Source organism: Gracilinanus agilis, chromosome 2, assembly GCF_016433145.1.
Source record: "Gracilinanus agilis isolate LMUSP501 chromosome 2, AgileGrace, whole genome shotgun sequence".
NCBI classification, from domain to species: domain Eukaryota; kingdom Metazoa; phylum Chordata; class Mammalia; order Didelphimorphia; family Didelphidae; genus Gracilinanus; species Gracilinanus agilis.
Window position 1 is genome coordinate 359,825,794 of NC_058131.1, and position 12,662 is coordinate 359,838,455.

The window sequence follows — 12,662 nt, forward strand, 5'->3', positions numbered from 1 at the left end:
TCATTACCTCTCAGGTAGACCATTATAAATAGCCTATTGACCTGCCTCCTTAATTTCTTCCCCCTCCCCTTCAATCCCTCTTTCAGAGAGCTGCCAAAAGAATTTTCCTGATGCCCAGTTCTGACCATGTCTCTCTCCTGCTCAGAAGCCTCCCATGGCTTCCCTTTGCCCTTCAGAATAAGTCTTTCTGACTCAGAGGCCAGGTCACTATCCACTATACTATGCTCTCTCTCATCTACAACATGGGACAATAATTTTGGCCCTATTGACCTCACATATGTGGGAGGATCAACGCAAATAGATATGTAACTATGTAATGCACTTTGTAAACTCCATAGGGCCATATCAGCATCAGCCATTAGACTTGAAACTCCTCTACTGGGTTACAGAATCAGAACTGGAAAGGACATTAACTTCCAATTTCACAGATTCTCCATTCTAGCCAAATTCGAGACTCTTCGTTCTCCGTCCCACTCTGACTTCTCCTGCCTCCATTTATTTACAGACACCTAGAAGACACTCCCTCTTTAGAGTATTAAAATCCTTCTGTGCCTTCAGGGTTTTACCTTGGTGCCCCCCTCTTCCATTCAATTTAACCACTATTTACCAAATGCCTAGGAAGTCTGACTTTTAAAAAGTCCTTACTTTCAAAAAACTCATATTCTTTTCTTTTTTAACCCTTAACTTCTGTCTTAGAATTAATACTGTGTAGCAGTTCCAAGGCAAGATATGGTACCTGGCTAGTACATTAAATAATGTCCCACTGACTTTAAAAGAAGGTATAGTATTCAATTGTGCAGCTAGGTGGCTTAGTGGATGTAGAGTCAGGCCTGGAGTAAAGCAGACCTGAGTTCTGCCTCAGATTTCAGTCTGGCCTCAGACACTTGCTAGCTGTGTGATCCTGGGCAAATCACTTAACCCTGTTTGCCTCAGTTTCCTTATCTGTAAAATAAGCTGGAGAAGGAAATGGCAAACTACTTCTGTATTTTTGCCAAGAAAACCCCAAATGAGGTCATGAAGAGTCAGACATGACTGAACAACATCTTCGATGTATCACTAACTCTCAGGTGCTACATGGACACTGGAAACCAAAAAAATTTAATCTTGCATTTATTTGAATCACACATTTGTTTGACAGATTGGTGACTTGTAGTTTCGTTGACAGTTTTCCAAGCCCTTGTTACTTTATATTTAGAAACATATCGGTATAACATACATAGCGAATATTCAGGTAAAACATCTCTGCTGTATTTTTTAAAACAGTAAGTATTTTGTTATTGTCCATTGAAAGAAAATCCCAGGACCAGTTTTCAGAGGATAATTAGAGAGGAAATAACATGTTCTTTACCTCCCTCCAACTCCTGTGATAAAGAGCTTTGCAAAGCAGATGTAGGGTAATGACAATGGTTATGGCCTTGAAGTCTAGAGGGCCAGGCTACTCAACTCTCCCTTTTACTAGCTATGTGACCATAAGCCAGTCACTCTTACTGTTATGGCAGAGAGAGAACCAGCTCTTGGATCAGACAACCTGGGTTGAAATCCTACCTCTCATGTTTACTGCTTATGGGGCTTTGAACAAAAAATATAATCTCTCTATGCCTCAGTTTCCCCAATTATAAAACAGGGGGGTTGAACCAGATGACCCATAAGGTTCTCTCCAGCTCTGGAATTATGATCTTGTGATCTTAAATCCTTCTCTGGATCTCAGGTTTCCTTTACTATATAAACAGAATATATCACCTCAAAGTTATTTCCAGCTTGAGCAATCTTTGATTCAAAACTCTTAACAATTTTTAAAAAATGAAAATCTGCATTCTTTTAAAATAGGCACTTTTAGGTCCTCTGAAATTTAAAAAAAAATCCTAAACTGCAACACTAGTGGTTTTGAACTTTTGACTACTACAGAGAATTTAAATTTATTTTTATTACTGTTGTCATTATTTATTTTGATTAATTGATGATGATAATGATGATGATAATAATAATAACAGTAGCTAACATTTTATATAGCACCTTCTTTGTATCAGGCACTGTGCCAATGGCTTTACAATTATTATCTTATTTGATCCTCACAACAACCCTAGGTAGGTGATATTATCATCAGCATTTTACAGATGAGAAAACTGAGGCAAACATAAATTAAATGACTTGTCCAAGGTCACACTACTAGGAAGTGTAGTTAAAGATAAAATTTGAACCCAGGTCCTGTGGCTCCAGAGCCTGCATTCTTTCCATTGTACCATGTAATTAGGTTTTCTGATTCCACATCCAGCATGCTCTACACTCCACCACAGCTTTAAAATTCTATAATAGACTGATTTGAATCCTGTAAATGCTTAATCCCAGAGAATCCAGTGAGCCCTGCCTTTCCAATGAGCCAATTAGGAAAAAGAAGAAGACTGAAGCCCATTTCTAATTGAATGTGATCATCATGTTGCCTGCTCGTGACGTGGTTGTATGGATGCCCGTTTTCTCAACATGTCTTCAGTGTTGTGTGTAAAATGTCATTACTTTAAGGAAATAATATTGGATAATTAAAAACATTCTGGAAATGAGAGAAGCCTCTTTGTTCCCATACTAGTGGAATGTGTGTTTCAGCCTTTAATTGTAAAGAGAATCCTGAATTCCATTTCTTCCACTATGTGGCTTTGAAAGTGTGCTATGTTTACAGGACTTCTTTATTCTTAGGCTCCTTTTTCTTAGAAGAATTGTAAAGACATACCTCTATGTATGTTTGCACTGAATTTGTTTTCACTCTTTTTTCAAAATTCCAATAAATATTAAAAAGGATGAGAAAAAAATTCTGTAGCACTTTAAAAATAGGTCCATTGTTTCAATTGATCCTCACATAGTCACCATGTTTCAAATACCAAGACAAGCTGGAGGCTGAATGGAATAACTCATAGAACTAATCACAGGACTAATAAATGGCAGAATCAGGATTAGAATCTAGTTCTTCTCCCACCAAAATCAGTCCACCAGATTTCCTGACACATACTGTTCTTTGGTTGAATGGTCAATCAACTCCTTGGAATCATATCAGAGGTATAGGAAGATCTTTAATTCTTCAATTCCTTCCCTTGCCCATTGGATGGTGCCTACAAATTCCATTCTGAGTTTCATTACCTTAGACTGACTTCTTTCTCACTTCACATTGAAATATCAGAGGGAAAGGAAAGGGAGTAGAGTAATACCTTAAGGTCTGATCTGTCATTTAAGTGTAAAAGTAGTTTTAGGGATTGGACTAGGTTCCTCTAAGGTTACAATTCTAGATCTAGAACTCAATGTCCAGTAAGATCTCTTGGCTCCAAATGTGAGATCATGTTTGACAGGGGAGAAAAGAAGGGAACACCTTGGTTGTGGGTATATGAATCACAGAATGGGAAGAGTGAGGCAGGCAAATACAAACTATGACTAGGCATATCTGTAGGGATAATGAAAGAAGCCCCTCCACTTTAATTTTTTAAAAAGTTCTAATAAGGGAACAATTTTTATTATAAAAGGAAGCTAGAAGCTTCATTGGTATCATATACCAATGGAAGGAAGTCAGCAAAAATAAATGCTTTATATGGCAAATCAATGGCAGGATCCACTTGTGGATTTCACCTTGAGAAAGGTCTGAATAGTAAACCGTTGAACATGACTTCCTTACTCCTTCCACTTATCTGTTGTTTGCATAGTTCATGGTCTCCTATTCCTTTCTATGAGCCAATTTCTTTACAAAGACCAAGGGTAGGGCAGAGCCCATGTTATCTACATGCCTTTGAATTTTGGGGAGGGGGTGTTAGCAATTGTATTAAACAGAATCATGAATGGAGTGCTTAGAAAAAAGAATCATAGTTATTAATCTAGAAGGGATGTCAGAAGTTATTTAGTCTCAGCGGTCATTTGGTCCAATTCCCTATTTTTTCAAATGAAGATATTGGTACTCAGAGAGGGGAAGGAAATTGCCCAAGGCAATATTGATATTAAATAGCAGAGCTAAAATGCAGTCCAAGGCTTCCATCTCCAAATCTAGTACTCTTTCCTCTATTTCAAAAAACACAAAATGAGATGGAACAAAAACAACTTTCAAAAATTATGATTCATTTCAGAACACAGTAGGGCTGGGTATATTGGGATAAAAAAACAACAACAGATTGGAGCCATGGTGACTATACTTATTTGATGACTTCTTAGATCCAATGTTTCAGTTCAGTTTCAGATCCACACAGGTTCTAGCTCTTCCATGAGTGGGTGTTGGGGTGGGGGGAAGTCACTCCTAAGGGTTCCCACTTCTGGAGATGAGCCCTTCTGCCCTTAGCTACATTAAATCTTCAGATGAAAGACTCATGATTTATTTCTGAACTGTCCTGGCAAACAGCCTGGGAGGGACTGCCACAGCTAGCATTCCACTGAAATGGCCTTAACATTTCAGGAGGACATCAAGAAAGGAAACTCATAATAGTGACTTTACAGAATTAAAATTTAAGTCAAACAAAGCACCTAAATACTGTCTTAAGTGCCGATTTTTAAAATTACTCACTTAAAATCTATAAGTCATCTAGGAAATAGATTTTCCAAAGAAACCAACATGTTGGGAAGACCGAGTTCATTCTAATGATAAAAGGCTTCTTAAATTTTGCTCTAATTTGGGGTTTCGCATACTAACCACTCTGGTATTAGGTGCTTAAAGGGCTTCTTTTTCTTGGCTTTGTTGTTCAAAGACACCATGGGGTGCTTTTGTTAGCTTTTGCTTACAATAGCTATATTATCAAATAAGGGTAAGAGAACCACAAGTCTCTTTCTTGGAGAATCATATCATCAAGAAAGAGAATCTCTTCAGGAGAATAGATAAGACTAGAAAACAAACTATTAGATAAGTGGCTGTTAAGGATTGTTTTGCTTTCAATATGGCCCCTATCTAGGAAACTTTCTTTGGGAAGGGCAGTTTCTATTTTTAAATTATTTGAGCATATGCATTTTTGCATTCTGCTTTTAAGTGTGAGTCCTTGGACAGCTGACCAGGAAAATCTACTTAAGACATTCCCAGTAGCATTCTGAAAATCACAAGGGTGACCCTTTAAAAATAATCCATCTCTAATAATTCACAAAGACAAAATGATTTGAAAAAAGGTGGCAAGAATTAAATAGCTCCCATTTCTAAAGTGCTTTAAGATAAGTAAAACACTTTATGCTTTTGCAGCAATCCTGTGAGTTAGGTACCAAAAATATCAGTATCCTCTGGTTATCACTAACAGAGGAATATTATACACATTTCACAGATGAAGAAATTGAGGCCCAGGAAATAGGAGTGACTTGTCTGTAAATGTTAAGTGAGATTGAAACCCACATCTCCTGAGAATGAGTTCAATGCTCTTGGTTATTTCTATTTAGGTAACTAGGTATTGACATCTGGGTCCAAAGGAATCCATTTATAAATACTTGTAGAAAAGTGCTTGATGAGAGATCTGTACCATGGTACAGATAGTCAGGGGACCCTGAGTTAGAATTTTAGCCCAGTCACTTACTAACTAGGTATTACTTTGAGTAAGTTAAACTCACTTTTCTAGACGTTGATTTTCTTATCTGCAAAATGAAGATAATAATTCTTGTACTAGATATTTCACAGAGTAGAGGAATGCATATATTTAAAAACCTTTAGACATTCATGGAGTCATAGGATCATGAATTCATAGGACCGTAGAGATCATAGAACTAGAGCTCCAGAAAGGGCCCTCTAGTATGACTCCCTCATTTTATGGATGAGGAAACTTGGGCACATTGATGTTAAGTGACTTGACCAAGGCCACAGGAGCAATCATTGTCAGATGCAAGATATGACCTGAAGTCTTATGATTGCAAAGCTGTTTCTTCTGCCATTATATCTTCTACCTCATTTTGATCAAATTGGAAACTGAGACCCAGAATGAAAGAGAGTTGACTAAGGTCATATACTAAATTAATGGAAGGGGAAAGGTTTGAATCTAGGTCTTTTGTCTTCTAATCTGATCTTATATTTTTCTTCCATTATAGCTGCATTTTCTATTATTATTTAAGATAACTATAAGCTTTTAAATCCTTAGGCATTTTTTATCCTTTGTAAACCTTTAAGCACCATAGAAACGTGAACTTTTAATATAATTTAAGCATTAAAAGAGCACAGTTTCCAGGATAGAAAGGTGGAGTCAAAGGATTTTAATTCCACAGGCCCAATTCTGTGTATATGTGTGTGTGATATTGAATACAATTTCCTTGTGTTTTCAGGGAAGGGTATCAATTCATCAGGCAATAGGGACAATGATAGGGAGATATATTTTCCAAAGATCAAACTGTTCTGGTAATACACAATCTCAGCAACAATGGAAGTGTGTGAAATCACATTCCATCAACCCCTGCTAAGTAGTTCTACTAACCAGCCTCCGGATGTCTCGCTCACATTCCCATTTGATCTTGGAGATGGCTTCCTGATGGGACTGGTGCTCACTCCGTAGGTCCCCAGCCTTGATTTTGTCAGCCTGGATCATATTGTTCAGTGCCTCATCCACCTGTTTTTTGGCTGACTTGAGGTCAGTGATCTCCTGTAGAAGCTTGAGACGTTCTGAGTCAAAGAGTTTCCGGGCCTCCTCACGGGCCTCAATGGTCAACGCTGTCCTTACTTTGTCACTGCTTCCATCCCGGAGGGCAAACAGGGCTGACTTGAGCCTCTGGATCTCCCCATCACGCACTTTGACCGTCCGTGCCATCTCCTGCTCATGTTGCTTGATCAGGTTCTCTCGGACAGCCTGCAGTTCCTTCATTTTTTCCTCATGGAGTTTGGCCTTGAGCTCTGTGACCAGGACTGTATGTTTGCGCTGCTCCAGTTCACGGATCCGTTTTGTTTCTTGGGTTTTCTCCCTTTCGAGCTTTGCCACCTAGAACAGAAAAAGAAAAAAGAATTAAGAGAAGAACATTCATGGAACATTTTAACATGTGCTAGTTCTTTTTATATCTTATTGGATCCTCATAGCAACCCATGAGATTGGCTCTGTTATAGTCCTCATTTTATAGATGAGGAAACTAATGCTCATAGTGTCTGAGGTTAGATTTAAACGCATTTTTTTTCTTCACTGACTTCTTCCTTTAGCCCTTCCTCTGATTTCATACTATTAAGAATCCACTCAGGATGGGGTTTGGAGATTAGATATCTTTTCTCCTTTGGTTTCCCCTTCCCTTATCCTCCTTCGCATACTCATGTTCACCAAAACTTATATGGGCTACTTGATTACTCACATGGCTTGGATGACATAGGAATCACCAGTTTCTTCAAATGAGATAGAAGGCCATTAGGTCTTACCAATTGCCCTGCCACTGCTTCCTTTTATTCTTCAGGTGAAAGGCTTTACCACTTGCCCTGTATTTATACCCTGCCATTTGACTTACTGAGGCAACCTGGGACTTATAACTTGCCACTAAACTCTTAGAACATCCAGGCTTTTGTACCGACCCTATAGCTGGAGTTTCTTTGATATATTGTCTCCCTAGGTTAAAGTGAAAACATCTTGACAGAAAAGACTATGTTTTTTTTTCTTTTTGCATCCCTAGTGCTTAGAATAATCCTTGGCACACACTAAACTGTAAAAAAATGCTCTCTCTTTTCCTTCCTTCCTTCCTTCCTTCCTTCCTTCCTTCCTTCCTTCCTTCCTTCCTTCCTTCCTTCCTTCCTTCCTTCCTTTCTTCCTTCCTTCCCTCTTTCCTTGCTTCCTCCTTCCTTCCTTTCTTCCTTCCTCCCTTCCTTCCTCCCTTTCATTCATGTCAAGGTAGCCTGCTTTTCATTTCACTAAATTTGGTGATAAATTTTAAGGATAATACAAAGGGCTTTTTAAAGAGCTGTATTAGGGACATGAAGAAGATCAAACATGTGATTTATTAGGAAAAAATAATTAAAAGAGATGACTAAGAGAGAGAAAAATTATTTAACTCTTCTTTTACATCTTCTATATTTTAAAACCCAAAAGTATGGTCTCTGGGTCAAGAGGGAAAGAAAAAAATTGTAGGTAGCTGAAAGCCTAAATTATTGGAAAGGATAATAGGGCAGTATTTATCTGTTCTCAATAAATCCAGGTCACTATCCCCAGACATACTATATCCTAAGGTGTCAAAAAAATTTGATGCATTTTTCTGAGCCTCCATCATCTATCTTTGAAAGGTCATGGAGAACAAATAGCATCACAGGAGTGAAGATGATCATTTGTGTCAATTTTTTTTTAAAAATTGGAGGATGCAACCTGTGAAATAAAAGGCCAATGAGCTTGACTTCTATTTTTGGCAAAACAGTAGAACATATTAGGGAAGGGCTGATTTGTGAATATTTTAAAAAGGAAAAGTCACTAACATCCAACAGAGATCATCAAGAACAAGTCATTCCATATAAAATTAATTCCCTTTTTAACAAAGCCAAGCCTGGTGTATGAGTGAAATGCCATAGATATAGTATGCCTGGCTTTCATCAAGATGTTTGCCAAAGATGCTCTTGCTATGGTGATTGACAAGATTGCGAGATGTGGGACAGTGAGATTAAAGAGAGATGGGTCTGGAACTTATTGAATGAATATTAATCATTTATGGCTCATGAATTTAAAGGCATGGCCCTCTATTACTGAGGTTATCAGGAGGAATGAAGAATTACTTGAAAGAATCAAGTGGCTTAAAAGGAAAACAAATGAAAAAAATAATATGAAGAGGCAGAAGGGAATCTTAACCTAAGTTAAGAAGTAGGATCATGGAAGAGTGTAAGACAGACAATGAATGGAAGAAGGACCACTGAACCATATTAATGATATAAATGAAGGCATAACTTCATGTTCTTCAATTTTGAAGATTTCATTGGAAGTGAAAGATATTGCCAAAACACTGGATAAAAGTCAGGAACCAAAAATATCTACACAAACTAGAACAATGAGCCAAATCTGAGATAAAACATACAACAGATGATGGTCAAATCCACTATTCGAGTTTAAATAAATTGACTACAGAAGTATAAGACATGTATAGAATAGTCAAACAGTATTTAATATGGAAAATGTTTAAGAGTTTTAGGTCAGTATGATTAATGTGCCATTAGGTAGTCCCTAAGCTAATGAAATCTTAGGCTACATTCACAGAAATATAGTATTTGTTGAGGGTGATAATTCATTCTACTCTACTTGGTATATGGAATATTATGCTTAGATTTGAATACCACAAATTAGGAAAGACATCAAAGAGTTGAGGAATGTCTAGGATTTTGAGATGCTTGGAAGTTATGCCATATAAGAACTGATGTAAAGGGAGTACTTAGTTTGTAGAGGATTGGAGAAGCATGAAAGAAATTTTTAATCATTTGAAACAGTATTAAGGCACTTTCTCAAAGCTCCTAAAGCATTTTTATTATTCAGTTCATTTATTCTCTTTATCTCTAATGTCTAAGAGTATATATTATAGAGCCTTAACTAATTTATTGGCATAATCCATATTCTGCCTTTCAAGGTCTGGTCTTCTGAAATTATAACTTTATTTATTTATAATAAAATTACTTTATTATATAGATCCTTTGAATTTCTCCTTCCCTTGGGAGGGTTGCTGCCAGATTAGTGGAGCACTGTATATATCTACTCTATTAGGACTTTATTTATCCAGACACCCTCCAGAGGTTAGGAGAGAAGGAAGTGGAAAAGAAGGCAAATCTGCTCATTCAAAATTCCTGCCATCACTCTCCTCTTTCTTGCAAAGGGAAGCTAATCTCATCTAGTTTGCTTAAAAACTAATGGCAAGAGACAGATTAAACATTTAGCCTTTTCCAAGCTTAAGATCAACCTTTTTTTCAGACTTAAGAATGTGTGAATTAGGAAGAATGTGTGCTTTAGATACTTTGCTTTTTTTTATATAATATTCATTCTATTGGTTAGGTTTTGAATGAGCTCAAATGTAATGCTTACAAATCTTAAAAAAGAATGTTAGCTAGATGTTGGCCTATTCCTTTCCCTTTGCCTTTGCCAAAGTTAAATCAGGCCACTCAGTCTGACCAATAGTTATCATAGTATGTCAGTAATGAAAACCACCTGAGAATATTCCAAATTGTGTCTGCTGCCCTATGTAATTTCTACTCTACAGAAGAAGTTGCCTTGCCCAGGATAAGATTAATACTTCTAAACTTATTACTCATGCTGTTAAGTTATTGATACCAACTCCCTTAGCTCCTCTCTCCCCTCTGTTTGGAAGGCTGGATGTCAGAGTACCAAACTCCTCCCAATACCTTTCCTTATAGAGCACAGAAACTGGACTCTCAGCTCACTACCCTTTACATCTACTGCTTTTCCTGGCTTCAGTAAACTTCCCTGATGTCCCATCTCTCCCCTCAGCATTCTTGCCTCCTTTTGTGTCTTTCTTTTCCTTGAGATTGTAAGTTCCATGAGGGCAGGGACTGTCTTTCTTGTTCTTTTTATTTATTTATTTCTTAAATTGTTACCTTTTATCTTGGAATCAGTACTGTGTATTGGTTCCAAAACAAGAGAGTGGTAAAGGCTAGGCAATGGGGTTTAAGTGACTTGCCCAGGGTCATATAACTAGGAAGTATCCGAGGTAAGATTTGAACTCAAGATTTCCCATCTCTGAGCCTGGCTCTCAATCCACTGAGCTACCTAGCTGCCCCCTTTCTTGTTGTTAATTGTATCCCTAGCATTTAGCACACTGCCTAGCACAGAGTAGGTACTTAAAAAATGTTTACTGGATTGACTGAGAATATAGAATGTTGGGACTGAAAGGACCTTAGAATTTAAAATGGAATATTAAAGCTTAGAATTCCCTCTGAAAAGTATCTTACAATATAAAACTTGGAGATGGAATGGATTTAGAGCTCATCTAACCTCATCAGTTTCTAGTTCCCATTTAGATACTAGCAGCGTGACTCTGAGAAACCACTCTAAGCCTCACTTTCCTCATTTATAAAATGAGGTTAATTATAACATCTATTTTCCAAGGTTGTGAGATTCATATGAGATAATGTCTATAAGTTATTTTGCAAGCCTTATAGTACTATATAAAGGGCAGTAGCAGTAATAGTATTTGTTGTTATTATTATGTGTTCATGAGCACTGGAGATTTTATTTACTACTTAGATTGGAGAAAAATTGTTTCCTTAAAGTAAAATTTTATAATTCATTCAACTGACATTTATTAAGCCTCTACTAAGTCTAGAGTAGTGTGCAAAAGGTGGGGGTGGGAGGTAGGAAGAGATCTATAAAGTTTAACTTAGATATAATGTTCATTCTCATAGAGCAATATTATGCAATAAATGCATCCCCTCCTCCCTTTTTGTGTGAGCATCTAAATTTGTGATGTTTTTGGCATAGGGCTCTCTTGTGGCAGAAACTTCTTTAACTATAATATTCTTTGAGTTTCTTCTGGCGTGTTGAGAGATTAAGTCACTAACCCAGGGTCCCGTATGTTGCTTGTCAGAGGCAGGACTTAAAGCAGTTTTTTCTGACTATAAACCTTGTCTTTTATTCACCAAAGGATATCCTTAATGCCATGCTGTCTTTCTGATAAGCACATTAGAGAAGGGGGAAATGTAGTGCTACATGATATCAGGAGAAGACTGTTACAGATTTTCTATAAGGGTTGAGGATGAGTGGAGGAGTTAGAAATGATAAATTTCATTCTTCTTGCCACGGTAAAGATCAGAGATGAGGACTTCTTAGGGCAGGACAAGGATAAAAATCCTGAGAAGTTGGATATTTGGATATCTACTAGAGTGCTGCTCATCCAGTTCAAGACAAGCTTTCCTATTTGATAGAAAGAACTCAATTTTTCAATCTCTTTTGGAGCAGTCTTGCTAAAAACCATGCAGGAATGATTGTCTCATGTTTCAGGGAGAAGAAAAGGAGAGGCATAGCCCTGTATTATAACATGCTGTCGTGGAGTTAGAAGAGTAGAATTAGAAATAGGCTTTGAATCCCAGAGCTGCCAATTATTCCCTTTGTGACCATGGGCAAATCATATGGCCTCTCTAGGCATCAATTTCCTTGGCTGTAAAATGAGGGAATTCAATTACATGATCTTTAAAGTTGATTCCATTTCTAGACCTGCTCCCTCACCAAGGGAACAAGATAATACTACTGGAATATAGATCCTGGAGTTTTGACCAGGACAGAGCTTAGAGGTCATCCATTCTATTCCCATCATTTTTCAGACGGGAAATAAGAAGTCCAGAGAAAGTTACATAACAAATTAGTGGCAGAGTTCGTAGTATCACAAAATCTCAGCATTCGAAGGAATCTCAGAGGGTACATTGATCAAATCTGATCACAATATTTAATTCCAAACCCCAACTTCCCTGTTCTTTTTACTATGCAATAGCATTATATCATCTTATTTTAAAATGTAATTTATTTTAATTTATCAAATAAACAATCTTTAATTAATAATTATAATTATTAATAATAAAAATAATAAATAAATTTAATTAAAATATAAAATTTTAAATGTAAATAAATTTGTTATGTGGTTATTTTAGGGTTTAGTTGCTTATTTTGTTTATTTTTATTTTTCAAAATTTTTTACAATAAAAGTATTTCTTCCTCCTTTCTCTTTCTCTCTTCCTCCTTCCTTCCTTCCTTCCTTCCTTCCTTCCTTCCTTCCTTCCTTCCTTCCTTCCTTCCTTCCTT

The 12,662-nt window shown here is 37.0% G+C and overlaps 1 protein-coding gene across 3 annotated transcripts in view; it reads right to left on the reverse strand.

Moving 5' to 3' along the window:
* The window catches only part of JAKMIP2 (janus kinase and microtubule interacting protein 2), an 82,808-nt gene extending 76,014 nt beyond the window's left edge, over positions 1–6,794 (reverse strand). For all 3 annotated transcript variants that reach the window (XM_044661669.1, XM_044661668.1, XM_044661667.1), the window contains exon 1: positions 6,396–6,794. In XM_044661669.1, coding sequence (XP_044517604.1) covers positions 6,396–6,779 — 384 coding nt within the window. In that variant the 5' untranslated portion in view covers positions 6,780–6,794. The remainder of the gene's footprint in view (positions 1–6,395) is intronic.
* Between the last annotated feature and the right edge of the window lie 5,868 nt (positions 6,795–12,662).